Genomic DNA, 25352 nt, shown 5'->3' with positions numbered 1-25352 from the left:
ACGGCGCAAAGGCCAATTGCGAGTCCTCCCCTGCCAAAACGTGAGGGCGCACAAGGTCTCTAGCGGGGAGGGAGTTGACGATGACAATGAGGAGAAAGGAGGAAAAGTCCAGGCGGGCGGGGGGAGGGTAGCAGAGGTGAGCCACCGCACCCCGTGGCGGCCTTGATGACTCAGTGGTGGAAGCCTGCATAATTGGAGGCATGCTCGGGGGGGGGGGGCCCCGCCACAGTTAGACCGACGCACACATGAAATATTCAATGAGACATTTTGGGCTGACTTGTACGGGCACAAGGCGAAAAGGACAACGGTGTCCAAATATATGAAAGTCCATTTTGGAGTGGCGCCGTGTATGAAGTGTTAGAAAGAGAGACGGGCAGCTTTAATGTTGAAGGGGGCCACAAGTTTTCATCAGTGCTACTGGGGGGGTCACATAGTGCGCCATGGGTTTCTCAACTAAAACTCTGGATTTTTAAATCAGGACAAAATCATAATATATTTCGGTTTTTATAATCCATTTTTCAGTCCTCACCCAACAACAAAGGATTTTGAAAAAAAATTCAATACAATTCAACGGCGGCACAAAACTGTTGAACAGGAAACTAATGTTAAGTTCATTTTGTAATTTTTTTTTACCCCACGAAAGTCCACTCACGCAAATTTTTAATGTTGTTGAGGTACTATATTTGGCCTGCATATCGTTTCCCCAAAATATTAGGCCTCACGTTGAAGTATAGGACAGTATAAGTCCCACTGGGACTTATAGGCTATGTCTGCCATCTAGTGGTGATTGGTGACATTACAACTTCCAACTAGCTGACCCCTGTATATTTGCAGTTTGCAACCCACATATTCACATATTTGCACATTTTTGTTTTCAATATTTCCTTCTTTTTTTCACAATTTATATGGGACCCCCCCCCCCCCCCATTTCTCTGCGTTTTGTGAAGAATTTGGGTTTAAAAAAATAAAGAATAAAAACGTTTTTTTCCGTGGTGAATGAAGGGGCCCTCCGCCAGTTAGTCATCCGTGTATGAGAAGCAGTTGGGTAAATGGTGACTCTAAAATCATACTTTTGATCAATCTCTATCACTACAAATCGAAATAGGTTTCATCGGCACAACCAATCAGAGATCCATCCATCCCTCCATCCATTTTCCGAACCACTTCACCCTCACAAGGGTGGTGCTGGAGCCTATCCCGGCCGTCTTTGGGCAGTAGGCAGGGGACACCCTGAACCGGTTGCCAGCCAATCGCAGGGCACACACAGATGAACAACCATCCACACTCACACTCCCACCTCAGGACAATTTAGAATGTTCAATTAGCCTGCCATGCATGTTTTTGGAATGCGGGAAGCAGCTGGAGTACCCGGAGAAAACCCGCGCAGGCCCGGGGAGAACATGCAAACTCCACACAGGGAGGCCGGAGCAGGAATTGAACCCGGTACCTCAGCATTGTGAGGCGGACGTGTGAACCAGTTGCCCACCTTGCCGCCTGAGAAAGAAATAATGTTGACATTAATGTGGGTGGGCTAGCTGGCCCTGTTAGACAAATTTGGAATGAGATTGGTTCGAGAAACACTGTCGTCGCTGCTATAGTTGAAATCACCTGTGCAAATTTCGATTGACCTAGCAACATCTCGGGGCTGAAATCTGATTGGATAAAAAAAAAAAAACTTCCACCTACCCAGACTGGAAGCCGTTTATGTTTAGCAAATCTGAGATTGTATTGCGGATAAATTTATTGCTTGTTAAAAAAAATGGAATGGGGAAAAATATTACAATTTAGAATCGTTTCGCGGCCTTGGTGGACCCGCCCGGATGCCTTGTCAACAATTTGTTCATATAGACGGACTTTGTTTTGAAGAAATCTAAAGGCATTATTTTCCCTCTAGTTACTTCACCGAGCAGCTATTTTGCGAGCCCCGTTGGGCTCTTTTTGAAAAATTTGGGATGGAGAACAAAGTCGACACTACCTACGATGGCTCTTTATTTATCGAAGCGCGGCGCCGGCCGTTTGGGAGCCTCGCTGGCTCCGATGTGTTTGGGCCTCCGCCGTGAATAGTAAAGAGCGCGTTGGAAGGAGAGGACAAACGCAACGCGATTCACTCCATCAATCCCGTTCGTCTGGCGCTCGGAGCTGATGCATGGCTGCCGCGCGTTGATCGCTCCCTCGCCATTTATCTCAATCAGCGTGCTTGTCTGTTAGGCATCCGGCTTAAGAAACCTCGGCGAGTCAGACAAACGAGGAAAACACAGCCGGTTTATTGGCACAATAAAACACCAGGCGTGCGCGTTACAAGCGCCTTGTTTCGCAAATGGTTTGCGGTGGTGGTTTTAAAGTTGAGAGGGTGCAGCGGACAAACGAGCCTACTTTGGACGCACTTAAAAGTCGAGGGGGAAAAAAAAAATCACAATCTTCGGAATTTGACAGAGAGCATTAGCTGAATGGCCCATTTTATCTGATTTTCCAAAGTGAAGCTTCAATATCCTGGAACATATTATCACTGGGATTTTCCACACCGTGACAATGAGGCGTTCTAAAGCGGGAAGGCTAGAGTGAAGCCATATATTGACTGTGCAGTCACATTGAAGTAAAATCAAATAAAGCCCCCTCCCCCATCCTGGGTCGTCCATCTTTCTCTGCATAATTTACCTCGAACAATGTAGCGCTCTGAAGCATGCAGTGGGTGGAATATATCCCACTGGGTGGTCGTGTGACATCCAGTGTTCTAAAAGGGTGTGATTTTTCATGACTGTTAATGTTTGGGTTTTTTTTTTGGTTTTGACTTTAGATATTTTTCAATTAAGTTCGTATCCATCCATCCATCCATGTCCCATACTGCCCCGCACACAAGTCGGTAAGTTACGTTTTTCCGATTTGTATTTTTTGAACACGCTTCTAAATTAGTTTTTATTAGCTTCAGTATTAGTTTTAGGTTTTTTTTCTATACATGGGGATTTTGAAAAAAAAATTACGGAATACCTAATGACAATGCTTATTCAACGTTAGTTATATTGTTAGTTTTCGTTTGCTATTAATAACCTTGCTGACAACGTGGTGCTTCCCTCAGTGACCCGCACGCACTCACGATCGACAATGAGGCGCTCTATAGCTGGAGAATGCATTTCATCCCCGCAAAATCTGAAATGGTGAAAAATAATTGAAATCTGTATCCCCACAAGTGAGCGCCACATATTTTGCAGGATTTTATTGCACACATCTTCATGGCCCGAGGCCAGTAACCTTGTACGCTCGTCTCTAAGTAAAGAAACCCGCATGCAGGTGTTGCACAAGTGGGTTGGTCAAATTGAGTCTCCATCTCCAAAACACACGTCGCTATTGATCCTCGCAGTGATCCTGCATGCTTTTCCTCTCCCATGTGGTCGTCAGCGTATGTGATAGCTCTCCAGTGATCTTGACGTTTCAGTATAAAGGAGAGGGAGATCTCCATGGCAATGTCACTGCCATATTGGATGTGGAAAAGCATCGTTCAATAAAGCCTCATTCATTCCCTGCTTGGAGATTGAGCAAGCGTTTGCATCTCAAAGCCCGTGTGTGTGTGTGTGTGTGTGTGGCTGCGATCATCCGGAGCGTCAGGCGTCATGTGTGTGCTGAACCGCGACACTGCGGAAATAGAAGAGGAAGGAAGGGATGAAGAGAGGGGGTGGGGGCGTTCAGGTGGCGCCGGCTGACAGATTAGCGGCGAATGATGAAAGTGCTCACACAAGATTTAAAGCGACACTCCAAGGTGAGCTCGTGTAGGACAAAAAGAAAGTATGACAAGGATTTTGTGGGGATGAGACGCCAAGATAGGAGCGAGATACCAGATGACACATACAAGAAACCCACTAAGTCCCCTTCACTTTTATGTTACTTGTCACTGGGTTTGGAATAAATGCATATGGCTTTTTTATGATAGTTAATTGGAAATATATATTTTAACAGTGACATTTAAAAATGAAGTTTAATTTAAAATAACATAGAGACAACATTTTTTGGCTGAACCTTTCATTCATTCATTCATCTTCCGAGCCGCTTGATCCTCACTAGGGTCGCGGGGGGTGCTGGAGCCTATCCCAGCTGTCTTCGGGCAGTAGGCGGGGGACACCCTGAATCGGTTGCCAGCCAATCGCAGGGCACACAGAGACGAACAACTAGCCACGCCCACACTCACACCTAGGGACAATTTAGAGTGTTCCATCGGCCTGCCACTCATGTTTTTGGAATGTGGGAGGAAACCGGAGCACCCGGAGAAAACCCACGCAGGCCCGGGGAGAACATGCAAACTTCACACAGGGAGGCCGGAGCTGGAACCCGGTACTCTGCACTGTGAAGCCAACGTGCTAACCACTGGACTACCGGGCCGCTTGGCTGAACCTAATTCTTTTTATTCAATTTTTTTTTTTTTTATGGATCTCTTCTTCCTGGTAGGGTTTCTGAATCTAGATAACACTTTGTCAACAGCACAGAGTCAGCATATGCAACACAACATAAAATATATTTTTTTTCACCTGACAAACTTGAAACGGTGACTGGGTTTGCAGCGTCAAAATCTGATACTCTTTCCTCCATGGATATTTTTTGCATGGTCCAAACGTGCACGGCGCATACCGGACGACACTCTCCAAGACGCTAATGCAGGTTGAGTAGTCCCAGAATACTTTTCGTTTTGTGTTGCATAATGTGCATTTGTTTGCTGTGTGTCTTTATCGCCAAATGGTGTCTCCTCGTGTATTTTTTAAAAATTAATTATTAGTTTTGTTCCACATACACACAATATAATATTATCTACACCGGTGGTCCAGTGGTTAGCGTGTAATGCTGGACACCGGTTCAGGTTGTCCCCTGCCAATTGCCCGAAGATGGCTGGGATTGGCTCCAGCACCCTCTGCAACCCTAGTGAGGATAAAGCGGATCAGAAAATGGATGGATGGATGGATACGTAAATGTGTGTGTGTGTGTGTGTGTGTGTGTGTGTGTAGTATATTCATTCATTCATTCATTCATCTTCCGAGCCACTTGATCCTCACTAGGGTCGCGGGGGCGTGCTGGAACCTATCCCAGCTTTCTTCGGACAGTAGGCGGGGGACACCCTGAATCGGTTGCCAGCCAATCGCAGGGCACACAGAAACGAACAACCATTTGCACTCACACTCACACCTAGAGTGTTCAATCAGCCTGCCATTGTTTTTGGAATGTGGGAGGAAACCGGAGCACCCGGAGAAAACCCACGCAGGCCCGGGGAGAACATGCAAACTCCACACAGGGAGGCCGGAGCTGGAATCGAACCCAGTACCTCTGCACTGTCAAGCCGACGTGCTAACCACTGGACTCTACCGGGCCGCCTGAGTATAGTAAATTATATGTATATTTTTTTGAGAGCGAGAAAGAGGGAGAGACATGCATTACTGTTGGCAACACACATGGATGTAACTCTATTCAAGAGTCTTTGTCTTCTACTCAAAAACTGTGCTGATCTCCAGCAAAAAAAAAAAGGTCAATCATTACACTGCGTTATAAGAGGCCACTTTTCACACCGATCCGTTGAAGAACAGTACAATGTCAGATTCCAGTTAATGGCTGAGGACAAAACAAATGAAAGCTGAAATCATTGAGATCAGTTAGCACGGGAAGCGCAATGGAAGCATGATCAAACCCGGCGGAATTCAGGTGTGCGCGGCTTCAACTCCTCAAATGTAGGTCAGCCGTGCCTTCTGCCACACGCCAACACTGCAGGAAACAAGAACAAACGCTGAACACAACCAAAGACCTGAATAGGACTGAAAACCACCCAAAAAAAAGAAGCTGGCTCAGAAATGTAAGGCGGGTGGATGGTGGGTGGATGATGATCGGTCCATCCATGCAGCGCCCCCGCCAAGTACGCTGATACTGGTCTGTATGCGTGCGCCTTTCGAGTTTATATAACACATCACACTGCATAGCTTGGCACGTTGCGTCTATTTATAGCAACACTTTGAAGGAAGTGTGACACACAGACACACAAAAAAAAAAAAAAAGCCTCAGCCAGCCTGCATGGGCGGTGCGCAATCAGACGGAAGCTTTGTATTCGCGTGTTGTGATCGTGTACTCTCAGCGGACGTCACATTAGGTACGTGTGCACGGATCCAAACGAGGAGCTGTGCCAAAATTCTGCCATTGCAAAGATGAGAATAGTCATGACTTCATGATAAAAATGTGCTCAAAGGGATTCACTTACCGTCACGGAGCCACTTGAGAGCCTCATAGCTTAGCTTTACGGTCCGCTAGCTTAGTGCTAACGCCAAATGGCACCGATGTTGCAGCGCTATCGCCCTTTTAATGGATTGAACACACACTGCAGTAGATAATCAACAATACACGCAGTCATATATTCTTGATCTTCTGCCAAGAATGATGAAGTACTACTGATTCTTGTACTGCATCTCCATCTTAGCTTTTTTAAAAAAAAAAAAAATGCTACTGACATCACAGCTGTCGTCTGTTCCGCGTGTATTTGAGCAAGTGTGAGCGTGCGACTTTCATCCTCCTTTGGAGCACGAGAAGGCGACGATGCTCGCCGCCCGCCCTCCCCGTTCACACTTCCACTCGTATAAAGGAGTCAATTCGTCAGAGACGTCAGGGGTGCTAACGAACAACCGACCTCTTGCGTGAAGTGATTTTTACGGGCGTGTCATAAAAGTGTGTGTTTTTTTTTTTTCCGCACGTCGAGGTGCTAAATTTAAATCAGGACCAGAGAGCTTAATCCGATGATGTATTTGCTGAGGGAGGGTGCGCTGATCTCCTCTTCGGCCATCCGGACCAGCCGATTTGACGGCGTGCCCCCGTCACAGCGGCTGCAGCTGTCGCCGTGTTAATTGTTCTCAGTGATGGTGGAGCACACAACGCACTCCCCGCCTGCGCCGAGTCATCCACCATTGGGCCTGCTAAGCGCCATTTTAACCTTTTAATCGGTGTGCCGGCACACGCGGTTCTGCCGGAATGTCACTGGGCTGTCTCTTTATCCACGCAGGAGAAGCACAGCACGTATGCATCTGAGTACCCGTGGTGAAGTCTCAGTCTGGGAGTGGCAGTGACTAATGTCAGGCAGACTTGGTGCTAATTAAAGGAGGCTCACACATTAATTACGGCCAACTGCAGCATTCGGGTGTGGGGGGGGGGGGGCTAATTGACTACCAGTTGATGCATCCAACCTTTGCTTGGCTCAAATGATTTGATCTTCATCCAAGTCATTGCAGCCACTTCCGATAAATTGGCTGTTCGCCGTATTGCGATAATTTACTCAACGCGCTCTAACGAGGATTTATTTGGCGGTTTAGGATCAGGGTATATGGTTTTTATTTTTTTTGGGGGGGGGTGGGGGTTGCTTTTTTTAATTGAAGAGCAAAACATAAATAAGTAACCATTGGCCTCTTTTATACAGTGCAGTGAGCGTTAAGTACTTGGTCTATGGTCACGAGCTATGGGTCGTGACCGATAGAACGAGATCCCGGATACAAGCGGCCGAAATGAGTTTTCTCCGCAGGGTGTCCGGGTTCTCCCTTAGAGATAAGGTGAGAAGCTCTGTCATCCGGGAGGGGCTCAGAGTCGAGCCGCTTCTCCTCCACATCGAGAGGAGCCAGATGAGGTGGCTTGGGCATCTGATTCGGATGCCTCCTGAACGCCTCCCCGGTGAGGTGTTCCGGGCATGTCCCACCGGGAGGAGACCCCGAGGAAGACCCAGGACACGCTGGAGAGACTATGTCACCCAGCTGGCCTGGGAACGCCTCGGGATCCCCCGGGGAGAGCTGGAAGAAGTAGCTAGGGAGAGGGATGTCTGGGCTTCCCTGCTAAAGCTGTTGCCCCCGCGACCCGGCCTGGATGGATGGATGGATGGTGAGCGTTAAGTACATTGGGTTCGTATGCTTAGGTAATTTTCAATAGTGTTCGTTTTTATTTGGTTTTGACTTTTTGGTTTTTAAATTCAGTTCGTTTTTAGAGCCCAGCGGTTCAAGTTTATTCGTTTTAGCATTTTTTTCACTAATGCAACATTGTAGTTGTTTTTAGTAGTTTTAGTTTTAGTTTTAGTTTTAGTTTTTTTCAGATGAAGTGTTTGTTGAGTGCACGATGGAAAAAAAAATTAAAGCTCAGTAAGGATAGTGTAAGCTCAAGTAATGTAAAACTGTCAAACAAGTGTATGATATTCATTGACAATGATGAAAACCAATGGCATTTTTACCATAATTATAGTTAGTTTTATAAACATAAGATGCCATTTTGGTTTGGAAAATCATTTTTGTTCATTTTTGTGAACTGTAATAACCTCGGCGACTGGTCAAGCTTCATCACTGTCCGAAGCATCCGTCGCCCTCCGGAGAGACTTTCTCCAGCTTTGAGCAAACACCTGCTCGAGGATTTCACAGTTTTCATCAGTCATGGTCGTAGCAGAGCATCCGCTTTGCGGTTTGTCAAAAACAAATCCTGTTTGGTGGAAATTTGCCATGGATCACGTCAATCGTACGACGCGTCGGAGCGATGTGTTGGCCAGATTCCTTCTGAAACTGGCATTGAAAAATGTCTCGCTGACGTCGCTTTTGCAAACGCTGGCCTGGTGTCAATTGGCAAACCACGGGCAAGGGAATTCAATTGTCTGTCCGAATGATACCCGAAATAAAACTAGGGTAAAAAAAAGGGAAGTGTGTTGTGGCTTTTGGGACACCTTGTATTCTTATAAAGGCATTGAGTCGCCATTTTTTAAGACTAAAAAAAATAAAATAAAAGGAGAATCCAAACGAGTCGAGGGGGGCTGCTCATTTGGCAAAACAAACAAGCAAACCCGCGACTGTAAAACACATCATGCGAGTGAGGCGAAAACAAGGGCTTGCTGTGCCTTTGAGCAAGCTCGCCAGTTGCTGCTGAGCTTGGCGGCTGATGGGGAAGAAAGAGAGTGAGGGAGGAAGGGCAGGGGAGGGGAGGGAGAGGCTGGGCTAAACAGCAGGAGGCGCAAAATGGTGTGTGATTAACATTGCAGAGTTTGCCAACTGGCTGGCTTCGCCTTGAGGTGCCGACGACGCAGTAATTGGAAAGAGGAGGCTACACCTTCTTAACCCCAAAATGGAATATATCCTTCGGAAAGAGGAGGCCTGCCTGTTTATCGAGATGTCAAATATTGCACTTTATAAAAACGTCCAGTACAGTCGCCTGTTTTGGAATGTCACTTATTTTTGTGCGAGCGTGCCAATGAAAATAATGAACATTAAATTGTAGAGTAATGACATCAAATTGAATGTAAATAACGAAACGCTCGGGATTTTATGCTTCAATTCAATTTATTGTGCAGTTGCTCCTGGTGGGCCTCCAGGGGGCAGCGTGAAAAAGTCATACAGGACAAACAAAGAAGAGCCAAAGAATGCTCTGCCATTTTTTTGGGGGGGTGAAAAATTAAGATGTGTAAATATCCGTTATTAATCACATAACCTACATCAACGCGAATTGTTTACCTGTCATTTACGTTTTCCTTTTATTAGTCATTAAGCTAATGGGAGGAAATCTTAAGGCAGAGCGGTTTGGTTGGATTAAAAAGACAACATACGGATGTATAAGACAAATGACCAGAAGTGGCAAGTAACAAAGTACAAATACTTAGTAGGGCCTGAAATGTTTTTTTATTAATTTTTATTATTTTTTAAAGGGGGCGGCCCGGGTACGATTCCAGCTCCGTTCTCCCCGGGCCTGCGTGGGTTTTTTCCGGGTGATCCGGTTTCCTCCCACATTCCAAAAATATGCATAGCAGGCTGATTGAACGCTCTAAATTGTCCCTAGGTGTGAGTGTGAGCGTGGTTGGTTGTTCGTCTATGTGTGCCCTGCGATTGGCTGGCAACCGATTCAGGGTGTCCCCCGCCTACTGCCCGGAGACAGCTGGGATAGACTCCAGCACCCCCCGCGACCCTAGTGAGGATCAAGCGGTACTGAAGATGAATGAATGAATTTTTTAAAGGCCGATTCCAATGCAGTAGTGGCAGTATAAACTCTGAAGTCTGATAACTGAATTAATTGGCTGATCATGAATTTTAGAAAAAAAAACCCCACACTGTATATATATTTGTATATGTATCAGGCGATTAAATCGGTCGGCCGATTAATCGGTTAGGCCCAAATACATACAATGCTTTTTAAAAAAATATATATTTGTACTTCTATGGAGTATTCATTGTCTGCTGACTTTTGACTTTTACTCTCCACATTTGAAATCAGGTGTCTGTGCTTTCTATGCCTGACGTTGTCAAACTAGACTTCTTTTTTTTTTTTTTTTTTAAACATCCACGGAGAACGTGGAGGTTTCACCTTAGCACGGTGCGGTTACCATGGTGACGCTTTGAATAAGCATCTCGAAACACGTTCCACCTTCGCAGCCCCGTAGCAGTGGAATCAGGGTGCGGTGAAATTGATTGCGATGCACGGCGTCACCCGGAGGCGGCCCTGCGACGACAAGAGCTCGGCGAAAGGTCAACCAAAGGTGCACCCACTCGTGCGCTTTTGTGTCACGTTTGTCGAACTACTTTCGAGTGCACAATCCCCTTCTGGAATCTTCCCTTTCAGGTTATGGCAGCAAAAGCCGAGCTCTCGGGTCCGCCATCTTCGTCTCTGCGTCCCTGCCTCATCAATCACTTATGCTTGCCCACTGCGAGCACACAAGCTGGATCAATTCTGTCTGCTCAATTGAGCCGGTTTGCGTTGAAAACCTCAGATGCACCCTGCAAGTTTGCAGTCAGACTGACACCGCATTATAAAATAAAGCTTTGCCCCTTTTTTCTTTTTTTTTTTCTTCTATTTTTTGATTTGTCTTCTTTCTGCTTGCTTGTCAGCAAGGGGACGGCAAGGAAAAACAAAAGCAGGTGCTGCAGATGCATTTCGGCTGAACGCACTGTACCAAAGGCACACGGCGGGTTTTAAGCTTCAATGAGCCCAAACCTCTTTTTTGTTTTGTTTGGTATGTTTGTTTTAGAGGCTAGAGGAGAAATGTGATTGTAAATGGCAGAAATTAGCCACCCGAGTGGCTGAGAGGCCTTAAATTATTCTCCTACCGATACCGGGTATTCTATTGGGCCCATATGAGGCTTCTTTTAAAGAATCGAGTCCTTGTGGAGGCTACCGATACCATCCCCGATCCTTGAGGCAAAGAAACAAAAAAAAAAGCTGGCCTGGAGTAAGTCCTCCTCTGCAGTAGTTGGCGCTGCATGAAGTATTTTGTTCACAATGTCAATGTCATTGTGTCAAATGAAGTTTATACCTAAAAAAAAAAAATACCAGCGGTGTCGGTACTCGGTATTTGTGAGTACTGTATTTTCCGCACTAAAAGGTGCACCTAAAAACCTTCCATTTGCTTAAAAGATCACAGCGCGCCTTAAAATCCGATGCGCCTTGCGTATGGTCATTACGATAATATTTCGACCCCAGAATGGCTCCTTGCTCGAGACATGCTGACAACGGAGAGTTCAAACTTAAGGCGATAGGGTTACGCAGTTGAACACGGAAATAGAGCAGCAGCAAGAGAGTTCAACGTTAACGAGTTAAAGTTATAACTTGCTGTTGGTTACGTGAACTGTGTCGCTGCTTTATTAAATTATAAATTAAATATTAATTAATTATTTTATTATTATTATTATTATTATTATATTATTATATATTATAATATTATTATTAATTATTATTATAATTAAGTATTATTATAATTAATTATTATATTTAAATAAAATATAAATTAATTTTATAAAATTAAGTGTTACTGACATCTGATCGTTCTGTTGATGTTTCCTTGAGCGTAGCTCCATCTAGTGGAGGCATTGTAGATTGTGTCTTATAATGCGGTGCGCCCACTATATAAAAAAAATTACAAAATCGACCATTCACTGAAGTTGCGCCTCATAATCCAGTGCACTTTTAAGTGTGGAAAATACGGTACTCAAAAGAGTGAACTCTCATGCTGGTGTCGGGTCTGAAAAAAAAAAAATGCTCCATCGCTCCTCAGGATGTTGGATTTTTAAATGCAAACTGTTCGCTTGGCAGTGTGGAAATGGTTAGAAGGGGACATAAGACGACGGCGTAAAGTTGCTCCGGTGTGTGCGGGTGATGCAATTATGCGCTTAATGGCAACTTTAAATTAGGCAATTAAAGCCGGAAGATAAAGCAAAGAGAGAGCGCGCGGCAATGGGAAAAGAGCTCTCGTCGCACACTAAACATTGCGAATGGCTGTTCCCGCATCCCGCGCCGTTGCGTAAGCACCCAACAATGTTATTATGACACTGTAATCTCCTCCTTGCATTTGTGACGGGCTGTGTCACATGAGGATTTGAACCAAAGATTACATGAATGGATGTACAGCTCCCAGGCCCTCATTTGCATGCGCCTGTGCATGAATGTTGCCTACAAACAAAACCGCTTAAAGTGCCCCCCCCCCTTCAACCCCTCGTATTATTTACCGTTGACGGGGGAGATTGAGCAATATCTCAACCTTTGGAGTTGTATTTACTTTTGAGTGTGAGTGCCGTCCTCGCGCAGGTTACACCGGGACAAGTTTAAATGAATTCCAATTAGGCCCGTGATGCGTAAAAGCACAGGCGGCGGGAGAGTGAACTCGCTCTGCGGGAGGTTCCCCCGGGGTCACGTGACACCATACCAATGGCCGGATTTATTTTCGGCTCATGCGAAGTCATCACGGTGCTGTGCACCAAAAGGATTTTCCCTTAAATGAACCCAGTTGAGTTTAGCTCGTCTCCTTTCAGGGAAGATGTCGTACGTTTGGAGATCTCAGCTAATCACTCTCTTTTTTTTTTTTTTTTTTCTCTCGGTCTTGTATCTCAATGCAGGTGCAGACGTCGATGAAATCACCGGGACGGGCCCTAGAGGGATGGAACGTAACAGAACCGTGGCTGGGGAAGCCTTGGCTCGTATTCAGCACTGACCCGGCACCCCCCGCGAAGGCCCGCCCTGCGAATCCCCGCTCACCGTTTTCGTCAGTCGCCTTTGGACTCCGACTTTTTGCTTCTTCCGTAAGCAGCCATGCGGCTCTTTCGCCGTGCAAGTGAACGAAAAAGACAAACCTCCCTCATGGCAGACTGGTGCGTGCCGCTGGGCCTGGCCCTCCTCTTAAACGTGGCCTGCGGTCAAAAAGCGGAGCCCTCCAAGCAACCCGTAGTCACCACCAACTACGGCAAGGTACGAGGGATCAAGAAGGACCTGAACAACGAGATCCTGGGGCCGGTGGAGCAGTACCTGGGCGTGCCCTACGCCACGGCGCCCATAGGCGACCGCCGCTTTCAGCCGCCCGAAGCCCCGGGCTCGTGGCAGGAGATCCGCAACGCCACCCAGTTTGCCCCGGTGTGCCCCCAAAACGTGCACGGGGTGCTGCCTGAGATCATGCTGCCTGTGTGGTTCACCGACAACCTGGACGTCGCGGCCGGCTACATCCAGAACCAGAGCGAGGACTGCCTCTATCTCAACGTCTACGTGCCCACGGAGGATGGTGAGTGCTGGGCTGCTGGGTGGGAGGGGCGACGGGTAAATGGGGTGGGTGGGGCGGGATTCTGCGCCAAGCCCCTCCCCCCTGGCAGTCGGTTCAGTCGCCGCTCACACGCGCGCAGCTCTATAATGTGGTTGATAGGACTGCAAAGCTGTGATTGGCCAAACGCCCTTAAAGGGGAGGGTCTTAGCAGATTGTCATCAATGAAAGAAGTTTCTTAACCCTCATGTTTTTTTTTTTTTTTTTAAATAATTCTCCGACAAGAACAGTGCTACCTTGACATACAAGGAAAGGAACTCACTGATGTCAATGTGTTTTTGTAGAGTGGCACAACCGGGTCAAAATGACCCTTCTCTACTCTGGCTTCTCGTTACTTACGCCGACCAGATATTCCCCACTTGTGGGGTCGTTGACCCCATACCGAAGTAAAATTTCACATTTTCCTTCTGTCCCAAAATGAGACCACGGTAGATGTTCTGTTTGATTGGTGGTGTGAATGCAAGCACACGATGGTTTTCTTTAGATGGCGTTTTGATCGGGCGGTACGGTGTGCGACTGGTTTGTACATCCGCCTCAGGGAGCGAAGGTGCAGGGTTCGATTCCATGTAGGGAGTTTGTATGTTGTCCCCGTGCCTGCGTGGGTTTTCTCTGGGTATTCCGGTTTCGTCTCACATTCCAAAAACATGCATTGCAGACTAATGGAAAACTCTAAATTGTCCCTCGGTGCGATTGTGAGTGCTCTGTGATTGGCAGGCGACCAGTTCAGGGCGGATCCTGCCTACTGGCCCGAAGTCAGTTCCGACCCTTGTGAGGAGAAGCAGATTAGAAATGAGATCAATGGAGAGGAGTTCTGATGACGAGTTGGAGACTTGGCGTGTCACATGTCCTTCCTCTCTAGTTGAGCCCTGTTTGGGTATCATCACCTTGAGTGCAATTCTTTTTGTTCTTTCCTCTTTTTGGGAGTTGGAATCAATTTATGATATTCCAATTCATTTTAATTGGGATAGCTGGTTAAATTGAGTTTGCTGGTTAGATTTAAGAATCAATCATGCAATGGAGTAGACCCTTTTTAATGCCCCTCGAATCTTCTTCATGTTTGTCATTCAATTTTGGTTCGAACAGTTTGGGGAAGGTCCCCTGCTATCCGTCCGGAAATGCAGATAGTAAGTTACCACAACAGTTAAGTCGCTGGTTTAATTTAAAATATGTTCATCCATCCATCCGCTTATCTACCGAGCATCAGAATCAGAATCATCTTTATTGGCCAAGTATGTAGAACACACAAGGAATTTGTCTCCGGTATAACACGCTGCACTAGTATCATCGTAAACAACAAAATCATTGAACCATTTTAGAGTATACCAGTAGTTTTGAAGTACCATTTTGTGGTGCAAGAAGAGTGACTATGTCAGTGACTGTTTAAGGAGTTAGTGGCTAGAGGGAAGAAGCTGTTTAAGTGTCTACTGGATTTGGTGCGCATGGATCTGTAGCGTCTGCCTGAGGGGAGTGGCTGAAAAAGGTGGTGGGCAGGGTGCGGGGGATCCAGGAGGATTTTCCGTGCCCTTGTCTTGATTCTTGCAGTGTGCAAGTCCTCAAGAGTGGGTAGGGCGGTGCCAACGATTTTTTCCGCCGTCCTAACTGTCCGTTGAAGTCGGATTTTGTCCTTTTTTGTGGCGGCCCCAAACCAAACCGTGATGGAAGAACACAGGATTGATTCGATGACTGCCGTGTAGAACTGTCGTAGCACCTCCTGTGGCAGGCCATGCTTCCTCAGCAGCCTCAGGAAGTACATCCGCTGCCGGGCCCTTTTCAGGATGGAGACTTGGGTGTTGACTTCCCACTTCATGTCCTGGGAGACTGTGATTCCCAGGAACTTGAAGGTCTCGACGGTTGACACAGGGCAGTTGGATAGTGTGAGGGGCAACTGAGGAGAAGAATGTTTCCTGAAGTCCACGATCATCTCTACAGTCTTGAGAGTGTTCAGCCCGAGGTTGTGTCGGCCGCACCACAGCTCCAGCTGCTCCACTTGTTGGCGGTACGCAGACTCGTCGCCGTCTTTGATGAGACCGATGACCGTGGTGTCGTCTGCGAACTTTATGAGTTTGACAGCTGGATCTGTTGAGGTGCAATCGCATGCTCGGTTATCTAAATATAAGTTCCTCAACGGTCAAGTTGCCTCCACCTTTCGACGTCAATATTCACCGATACTGTGGATAGATTTTTTTTTTCAATCTACATGGCAAAGGTGCATGGGAAACATTTCCATTGTGTCTGTGATAGCAAGAGTACACATCTCTCTATTTGACGTCTTTCTTTTGAGTGCAGACTTGCTCTCGCACTTGCAGTACTCGCCTGCACTCTTTTTTTTTTCCTTCACTGATCACCAAAAAGTCTCCCCTGTGGTCTTTTTTTAAAATATTCTGCCATCAGTTCATTGTATTATTCAGAAGCACATTCTTTTATTTGTATTCATGCTGGTTTGAACGTGATTTATATCAGCGGGAGGCTGCCGAGCTTACTTCATTCCTTAGAAGGAGATCACGTCGGCAACCTATTCGGAACTCATGTCGGTTCCGAAGAGCGACATGGGAGGCTGCTCTCATCATAGCGAGAGCTGTTCTTCCTGCTCCTGCAGAGACACGCTGGATCGATGGGAGGGAGGTGACGTCGCGGGGTTTCTGCGTGGCGGCGTGTGTGTCGGGGGCGGGGTCATTCCCAGCTAGCTTGGAACACGCAGACAAAGTACACGCTTCACCCCGTGCATTCTACTTCCGACCTGATCTGAATTGGAGACTTCCAAAACGGAGGGCATTGCCAACTTTGAGCATAAACGGCAACAACAAAAAGCGTAAACAAAATGGATTTTGCCATCAAAATCCCTTTCCCAGTCTTTTTTTTTTGTTTTATAGTTTCCTACGTTTGGTGCTTAAGTTTAAGTTTAAGAAAACCTTTATTAGTCTCGCAATGGAGAAATTCCAGATTCACAGCAGCAAAGTTATGAAAGGAAGAAGTAGAACAACAAAAAAATAGGAGCTGCTGGAAAGGCAGCCACTCTCGCGGCGCCATTATGAAGTCAAAATAACAAAAATAACACAAGACAACACATAGGACAGAGACAGTCGTGCAATCTTCACCACTTTTCTGCATACACTTTGTTGTCTGAAGCAGTTCTAGATGAAAGAGGAGAGGATCAAAGTGTCCTTTCACCAGTGTATCAGAGACATCATGCTGAAAATGTGCACACGTCTGCTACAAGCAAAGTTTTGAAAGCAAACACGAAGCTGTAGCGTGCATTGACGAAAAGAGATTAGTTCACTTCTCCTGTCCCACATAATCCGCTTCAAACTCCAAGCCGCGACTCCCAGCTCCAAATCCGCATCGGCACTCCGCGCCAACGCTCCTTTCTTCTCATCGTCGGCTCCTCAAGACCTCCATCCATCCAGCCGCAGACCGTTCAACAGCACGCTGAACAAAGCGGGGCTGTGAAAAATGCTGCCCATTACAGGCGCAAGACACAAGCGCCCTGGGACTGTCCAACAACGACAGTCAAATGGCGCCGACATTCCTCCAGTCAAAAACAGTGCTGGTATACCCATGCTGCCGAGAAGGCCCAACCACCAAGCACAGAGTCTCCTCCTTGATGAATGTCGTGGCCAAAAAATGCCAAAAAAGGTCCACATCAAGTCCACACGACGTAACAACAAACACAAAGTGACAAAAGAAACACAAGAACAACAAAAAAAGCAAGGCTCATGGGAGCACTTGCTGACGGCTGCCTGCTCGGGCGCCATCTTGACTTAAACTGGGAATTTCTCCACTATGAGATAAATAAAGCTTTTCTTATCTTATCACATCATATATTATCATACGTTATGTTACACAATCTTCAGCATGTCTTAGAGCAGCGGTCCTCAACCTTTTTTTGCCCCAAGGACTGGTTTAATGTCAGGCAATATTTTCAAGGACCGGCCTTTAAGGGGTGGCGCATTAATACAACAAAATAATATGAGATGACCTGCATGAAAACTGCGGTATTTTCGAAATGGGATAATAAACACGAATCATGACATGAGGAACATCCTATCTGGCCACAACGCTCTGTGGTCGCTATGGTAATGTTTAAATGTGCCTTCAAAATAAGATACACCGCAAATACAAAATGCATGAACAATACGACTCACCATCGCCGCATATAATGCAGAGTGGGCGCAGTGCGTGGGAATTTCCCGTTGAGATAAATTTAAATAGGACTCCTGATAGTGTCTATTAAAAATAGCCGTCTTTTTCTTGAAAGTTTCCTTGCTGGGCCTTTTCCCCTTCCCAAAGAAACATTCCAAGACGTTTATTTTTATTTTTTTTACTCATTTTGCTAGCTCCTGGGTTTCATTTTAGCGGTAACCTATCACGTGACCGAGAAGCGCGCCTTGGCCTCTGTCCTGTCAAGAGTGACATGCTGTCGACGAATGTAACAGGGAATCCGGTAAATTTTCAAAATAAAACATCTTTGCGATTCCAAAATAAATAACAAGTAAGTTGTTCTAATGTAAGTTATTTATTATTTTTGTGCGGCCCGTTACCACATGACCCACGGACCAGTACCGGTCCGCGACCCGGGGGTTGGGGACCACTGTCTTAGAAGATCAAACTCTGCTTTGGAAACGCCTGACAAAGAATGGGTTAATTCGTTTATCCTGATTGAGTGTTTCAGGGAGCTCTGCCAGACGATGCTCCGGCATGTCAACCTCTCATCCCAACCTCGTTAGCGCCAGGCTTCCTGGGCGTGGTAGCCGCCCGCGTGCTCATAATTATTCCATCCGCAGCGCCATTCATCTCCGCGCGTCAACCCGGATCGCACACACACACACACACACTTCGCAATCGTGCAATATTTCAATTTCCTTTCGAGATCCATCGGGAGCGACTCGATGCTAACGCGGTAATGCAGGCCCGTCGCGGCACTGACACTGCTGCGACATTGCCATGAAGATGTCCCGATAAGCAAGAAGAAAAGAAGGAAAAAATATGAATAAGTGAATCATGGAAGAAGTGAGTGCCAGCCCACTGCAATAAAATGTGATGTATGACTGCCGATGCCCACAAAAATCCCTTTTATGGTCGCGCTCATCTTTTTTTACCTCTCTTGCCAGACTCGGTTGCTTCTCTAAAAGAAACAAAACTGCACAAAAAGAATTTCTACGTTTGTGTGTGTGAGAGCAAGCGAATGCATTTTGCGGCCAAACCAAGAGGCAAACAAATAGCATTTTGCCCAGCGATAATTTGATTAATTGCAGAAATAAATCCACTCACCGTCCCCTCGTATTTGAGGACTTTGTTCACCGAGACTCTATTTAGTTGTGAGAGACAATCTCATCTCCCATGTGTCTTCCTGCATAATGCTGGACACGACTTTCTAATTCTCCCCTCCACCATTTAACGCAGAGTTTTCTTGGCGGTAGAACCCAGTCGAGCTTGGAGAAAGAGTTACCCTAATAAGTAGACTTTATTCAAACATTAGCGCACAGCTTCATTGTGTCCGTTTCTCATTTTGTGGATCAGAGCCTACTTAGTCGGCACCAAGTTGATTGGAACAAGCTCTTCATCTTTGCCCCCCCCCAAAAAAAGATGGAATTAACCAGAGCACCAATTCGTGGATTCAATTTCAAATCACTGTGCAATTTAAAACCCAAATCTGAGACTCATTCATTCATTGGCATTTCAATCACAGTGTGATTATCTGTTTGTGCCTGACTGGAAGACCGTCTGGTATGGCTAAAGAGGCCGATCCGGGAGTGATAGTCCCTGTTGCAGTGGATGCACCTGAACACACAGTTGGAGGGGGGCGCTTGTTTGTCCTGGCTCTTCTTTCTCCTGGCTCTCTTGTCTTCGGCCGATGCTCTCATCTTCGCCTCCCCTCGGCACAGACCACGTGCCAGTTATTGTTTCCAGTTTGGGCGGTTCTGGGCCAGTGACTCCCATCCCTTCACATCTAACTCAGCAGCCTTCAAGTCCCTCTTGCAAACGTCTTTGAAACAAAGCTGTGGGCGGCCCTGTGTTCTCTTTCCAACTGCGAGTTCTCCATAGAGCAGATCTTTGGGGATCCTACCGTCCTCCATTCTGCGGACGTGGCCGAGCCACCGAAGGCGACGCTGACGGAGTACATGCTGGGGATGTTGGCACGTTCCAAGACGTCTTTGTTGGTGGTGAATTCTGACCACTTGATACCAAGGATTCGCCTGAGGTTTCGCATGTGGAAGGTGTTGAGCCTCTTTTCTTGACGTGCATACAGGGTCCAGGACTCACTGCCATATAGTAGGGTGCTTAGAACACAGGCCCTGTAGACTGCCATCCTGGTGTTGGTCGTCAACTTGCTGTTTTCTCACACGCGTTTGGTGAGCCGGGCAAGAGTTGTGGTGGCTCGGCCGATCCGTCTGTTCAGTTCAGGGTCCAAGTCAAGCGAGTCTGTCACCGTGGAGCCAAGGTAAGTAAACTCCTTGACCACATCCAGCTGGTAGTTGTTAATGGAAATGGTGGGTTGGCTCTCCGTGTCCTGACTCAATATGTTGGTCTTCTTGAGACTGATGGTCAGCTGAAAGTCGCTGCACGCCCTCGAGAAACGATCCATGAGATGCTGAAGATGTTCTTCCTTGTGGGCAGTGACAGCAGCATCGTCCGCAAACAGCATGTCTCTGATCAGGACTTTGCGGATCTTGGTCTTGGCCCTCTGCCTCGCCATGTTGTAGAGGCCGCCGTCAGAGTGAGTATGGAGGTAGACACCCTCAGTGGAGTTCCCGAAAGCGTGCTTGAGCATGATAGTGAAGTAGATGCCGAAGAGGGTCGGAGCAAGTACACATCCCTGCTTAACACCGCTTTTCACTTCGAAAGGGGAAGATGTTACGCCGTCAAACTGGACGACACCCTTCATTCCGGAGTGGAAGGAACGAATGATGCTCAGCAGCCTCCCCGGGCAACCAATCCTGTCAAGGACTTTGAAGAGGCCGTCGCGGCTCACAAGGTCGAAGGCCTTGGTCAGGTCAATGAAGGCAACATACAATGACTGGTTCTGCTCTCTGCATTTCTCCTGGAGCTGGCGGAGCGAGAAAATCATGTCGATGGTGGATCGTTCCGACCTGAAGCCACACTGTGATTCGGGGTACACCCTGTCAGCGAGGTTCTGGAGTCTGTTCAGGACCACTCGGGCGAAGAGTTTCCCCACGATGCTCAGTAAGGAGATGCCTCTGTAGTTGTTGCAGTCACTGCGGTCGCCTTTGTTCTTGTAGAGGGTGATGATGTTTCAGTCACGCATGTCTTGAGGTACCTCACCGTCTTCCCAGCACTGGCAGAGTAGGTTGTGTAGGTGGTGCAGCAGAGGTCCTTTGCCGGTCTTGATCACCTCTGCTGGGATACCGTCAAGGCCACGAGCTTTCCCGACGGGCTGGCTGTCAATGGCTTTGCTGAGCTCCTCAAGCCTTGGTAACTCGTCTAGCTCCTCCATGCTGGGCAGGCGCTCAACAGACTCTAGGGTGGTATCGGAGATGGTGGTTTCTTTGCTGTAGAGGTCTGAGTAGTGCTCTACAATTTAAAACCCAAATCTGAGACTATTGACATGAGATAAGATGCCAGGGGGCGCCAAGTCAAAAGTGTGAGATGTACCGGGCCACTGGAAGATGGAACCCAGGGACAGCAAATACAATGAAAACAGCAGGGGCCCCAACGTTGAACCCTGCGGAACACCGTACGACAGTGGGGCAGAGTAGTATCAGGCATCGAAGGCTGCATCCATTTGGCCTTTCCTCTTGGCTCCAAATGAAAGTTAGCCAACTCAGTTTTCGTGATTTTTTTAGCAAGCTATATTGTGGGGGTGGAAGTTGTGGTTCGTACCCTGAGGTGGGTTTTTGTCCTGCATTCGACATGATGCTCATAATCTCTCTCATTGTCTTGCGCCGTCGCTATTATCCCTTTGCAGCTTTCCCCCCGCCGATAGATGAGCAATAGAGACAGTAATAAGACTTTGCTTGCTCATTTCAATGATCCATTTAGGCTCGGCGGAGTGAATTGACTTTTCAACGGCACTTAAATAATCACACAATCTGCAAGCGCGTCTGATTTAAGTGCGGGTGCAAGAAGTACCTCGGATTGTGTTCTATTAAAGATCACAGGAGTGTTACCACCACGTCGCACGCTCCATTTATCCCAGTGACTGAATATATCTCTTAAAAACTTCATTTCAGGCATGAATTTCTGAGAATAATAGCATTCGGGTTTGATTGAGTCTGCGAGAGAGGGATTGCTTTCAGAACGTGTTTATTATTGTGACTGGAGTTCGCAACGCTGTCAAACACTTTAAATAAACGGCAGTGTTATTATCTTTGACAAGGCAGAATTTGTCATGCAGGTCTTGTGTTCCATCTCATTAAGATGGCGCAGTTGTCGTTCGGAGCTGCCCGGTCAGCAGTATTCAAGCAAGTGCAGTCGGCCATCTTGTGGCGGACTCTTGATTCCAGGTGGACAAGGAAGTAAATGACAGTGGACAGTAGAAAACTTTATTGTGACACTTTCAAGTCCTCAAGCAACCTTAAGCCGGAAGCATTCCCAAAACATCCCGCTATAAAAAGACCTTTGAGCATTTATTCCATTTCCTCATTTCCAGCGCAAGGTCTGTACTCGTATGCTCTTTGTCCTCACTTTTCAGTAACTTGGTTGCTGCAGCTCATTTTTTTCATTTTCAGCAAATTAATTTGGAGAAAGGGGGTTTGATAGCAACATAATCTAATTACAGATATCCAGCGAAGAAAAAAAAAATCCGTGGCCTTCTTACGTGGCCTTTGCCATTCACTCTGTGGGCTATCATCCTTTCTCACAGTCGCAGCACATAGTTGCCACGACGTATTGCGACACAATATCCGGTTGTCACACACTTACGCTATAATGCTCTGCTTGTTCACAGTTAAGCTGGGCGAGATCCTCCTCTTGGCCTGCCCATTGAAAAATATACTTGATGTACTGTGCAGTGTATCGAGTATAGACTGCCGGCACTCACTGATTATATTCCAGCTGACAAATATGCACAAAGCAACCATCTTGCGGTCCGTGTACTCGTACGCGTGCGTCTGTGCACAGTTTGCTCCGCTTGTAACGTGTCTTACGAGGATGCCGTAGTTGTTGTGCGACTTAGAACGAAGATCCTACCGGTACATGGACCTCAAACTGCATACCAAGCCGCTTTCCGCATCTAGGAGCCCTCGAGATATTCTCACAATGACACACACTGTAGTCACCACCCAATGAGGGACCGTATATGACGGGATGCTGCGCTGCAGCGCTGTACGTACGTATACCAAGACGATTCTACCGTCAACGGGCCCCTCAAAGGGGCAGCTCTTCTTCCCTCCAGGCTCTCTGAAACTGAGCATGAAATTGGCTATGGATGCAAATTGACACCCCCTACACCACCACCACCACCATCCTTAGTTCCTTCCCACTCACGTACCCGCACACACCAATAGCCCGTACCTCCCACTGTGCTCAATGCCGGAGCGCCTGTGAATCATTTAAAGCCACATTTCAGCACCACTGAAGGCTCTGCTCCATATTATACTGTGTATACATATATAATATATATATATACAGGTAGATAAATGCCGTCTCCATTTGTTGGTGTACAAGTGGAGGACAGCCACGGCATCCAGTTGGGAAGAGAGAACACGGAGCATCCGTGAGAACCATTTGCCGCAATGTCTTCAAAATTCTCCTTGAGAATGCAAACATCCTTTTGGGAGTTTCAATGCCTTTATAAACCTTTCACCCATGGAAGGAGTTCTAAGAAATCACTGCAAAGTGAATAGAATGGGGGTGTGGGGGGTGGGTGAAGCTGTTTTTCATTAAGAAGACGTAAATGCGGCGTTTACTCGTGGGAGTGGACAGACCAAATAAAGTTGTCTAACTATTGGATGATTTTGGTCGACTTTATGAGAGATGTCGATGTGGTACTCTTATTACTGCTTCCTCCCAGGTCCAAATGGTCCACATTTGGGTCACTCCTATTGGGAAATTCGGGAACAAAAGTGAACCTCATTTTTGCAATACAGAATCTGGACACAAGGAAATATTATGAATTAGAAATATGTATTTATTTTTTTCATGAAAGATGTGCAGATGAAATATTGGTCATGTGGAGAGAGAGAATCATCTTTCCTCCAGTGAAATGAATGGAAAATGCCTTTTTGGGGGGGGGGGTGGTTAGTTGCCTTATTTGATCTCATTTGCAGTCAGGTTTGGCAGTGGTGAAAGCACGAATACCTAATCCGACAAGTGTGTGTTTGTGTGTATTCAATGTGCGGCGGGCTCCGTGGGTAGAAAATGGCTTTAACCTTCACGCCTACTTGATGATTACCGTTCTGCAAATGTCATTCCCTCGGCTTCCCCATCACTCGGCGCGTCTGCCTTGTTTGCTTCCAGTTCACACCCGGTTTCACATGACATGGCCGCCAAAATCATCTGTTTACATTTTGGCGCCCCCACCCTCCATATGTTACCCGGACAGTTCGGCATTTTGACCTCCCGTCTCCTCTGTGTCCTGACGCAGACGGTCACCCATGGCGGTGGTGTCATCCGCTTCTCTGATAGGCCGAATCCCTGCATGATTGAACGTTTGTCGACACACATTTGACCCGATTTCAAGTGGGGCCGATCTTTGGGCTTATGTTGTGAAATTGGTCTTGGCGGGATTTGCATAATCCTGCAGATAGACGGGCATAGCTAGAGGGCATCATTCCATGAAATCCATTGAAAGGGAAAACGACAAGACAAAAGTAGTTTATCATAACTCTATTGAACAGATTTGAAAGGTTGCGTATTACATTCCATGACAGTGTGAAACTGAAATGAAAGTTCCATTACATTCCATAAAACGGCGTCATTGTCTTCTTTCCCCCCCCCCCCCCCCTTGATTCCCACCTCTCGCCTTCTCAGCCGCTCATTGTAATATCTATCAAATACCATCAAGTGCTCAAACCGGTGAATATTGTTACATAATCCCCACTTTTGCTAAAATATATATATATATACTGTGTATATATACACACACACACACACACACATATATATATATATATATATATATATATATATATATATATATATATATATATATATATATATACAGTATATATATATATATATATATATATATATATATATATATATATATATATATATTCATTCATTCATTCATCTTCCGAGCCGCTTGATCCTCACTAGGGTCGCGGGGGGTCCTGGAGCCTATCCCAGCTGTCTTCGGGCAGTAGGCGGGGGACACCCCAAATCGGTTGCCGGCCAATCGCAGGGCACACAGAAACGAACGACCATTCGCACTCACACTCACACCTAGGGACAATTTAGAGTGTTCAATCAGCCTGCCACGCATGTTTTTGGAATGTGGGAGGAAACCGGAGCACCCGGAGAAAACCCACGCAGGCCCGGGGAGAACATGCAAACTCCACACAGGGAGGCCGGAGCTGGAATCGAACCCGGTACCTCTGCACTGTGAAGCCCACGTGCTAACCACTTGGCTACCGGGCCGCCCTATATATATATATATATAGGGTATAGGCAGAGGTACCGGGTTCGATTCCAGCTCCGGCCTCCCTGTGTGGAGTTTGCATGTTCTCCCCGGGCCTGCGTGGGTTTTCTCCGGGTGCTCCGGTTTCCTCCCACATTCCAAAAAAAACATGCATGGCAGGCTGATTGAACACTCTAAATTGTCCCTAAGTGTGAGTGCGAATGGTTGTTTGTTTCTGTGTGCCCTGCGATTGGCTGGCAACCGATTCAGGGTGTCCCCCGCCTACTGCCCGGAGAC

General features: G+C 46.8%; 1 protein-coding gene and 1 long non-coding RNA gene across 6 annotated transcripts in view; both read left to right on the top strand.

Annotated features, from left to right (window-relative positions):
* Nucleotides 1-25352, top strand: part of LOC127602482 (uncharacterized) — a 250228-nt gene that overhangs the window by 179790 nt on the left and 45086 nt on the right. Inside the window, exon 2 of the long non-coding RNA XR_007962809.1 lies at nt 7554-7627. This is a non-coding gene — a long non-coding RNA (uncharacterized LOC127602482). The remainder of the gene's footprint in view (nt 1-7553; nt 7628-25352) is intronic.
* Nucleotides 1-25352, top strand: part of nlgn2a (neuroligin 2a) — an 89321-nt gene that overhangs the window by 21909 nt on the left and 42060 nt on the right. For all 5 annotated transcript variants that reach the window (XM_052067908.1, XM_052067899.1, XM_052067890.1 and 2 more), the window contains one exon: nt 12846-13501. In XM_052067908.1, the coding sequence (XP_051923868.1) occupies nt 13039-13501 (463 nt within the window). In that variant the 5' untranslated portion in view covers nt 12846-13038. The remainder of the gene's footprint in view (nt 1-12845; nt 13502-25352) is intronic.

This window comes from Hippocampus zosterae, chromosome 1, assembly GCF_025434085.1.
Source record: "Hippocampus zosterae strain Florida chromosome 1, ASM2543408v3, whole genome shotgun sequence".
NCBI classification, from domain to species: domain Eukaryota; kingdom Metazoa; phylum Chordata; class Actinopteri; order Syngnathiformes; family Syngnathidae; genus Hippocampus; species Hippocampus zosterae.
This window is presented reverse-complemented; position numbering and strand designations above follow the sequence as displayed.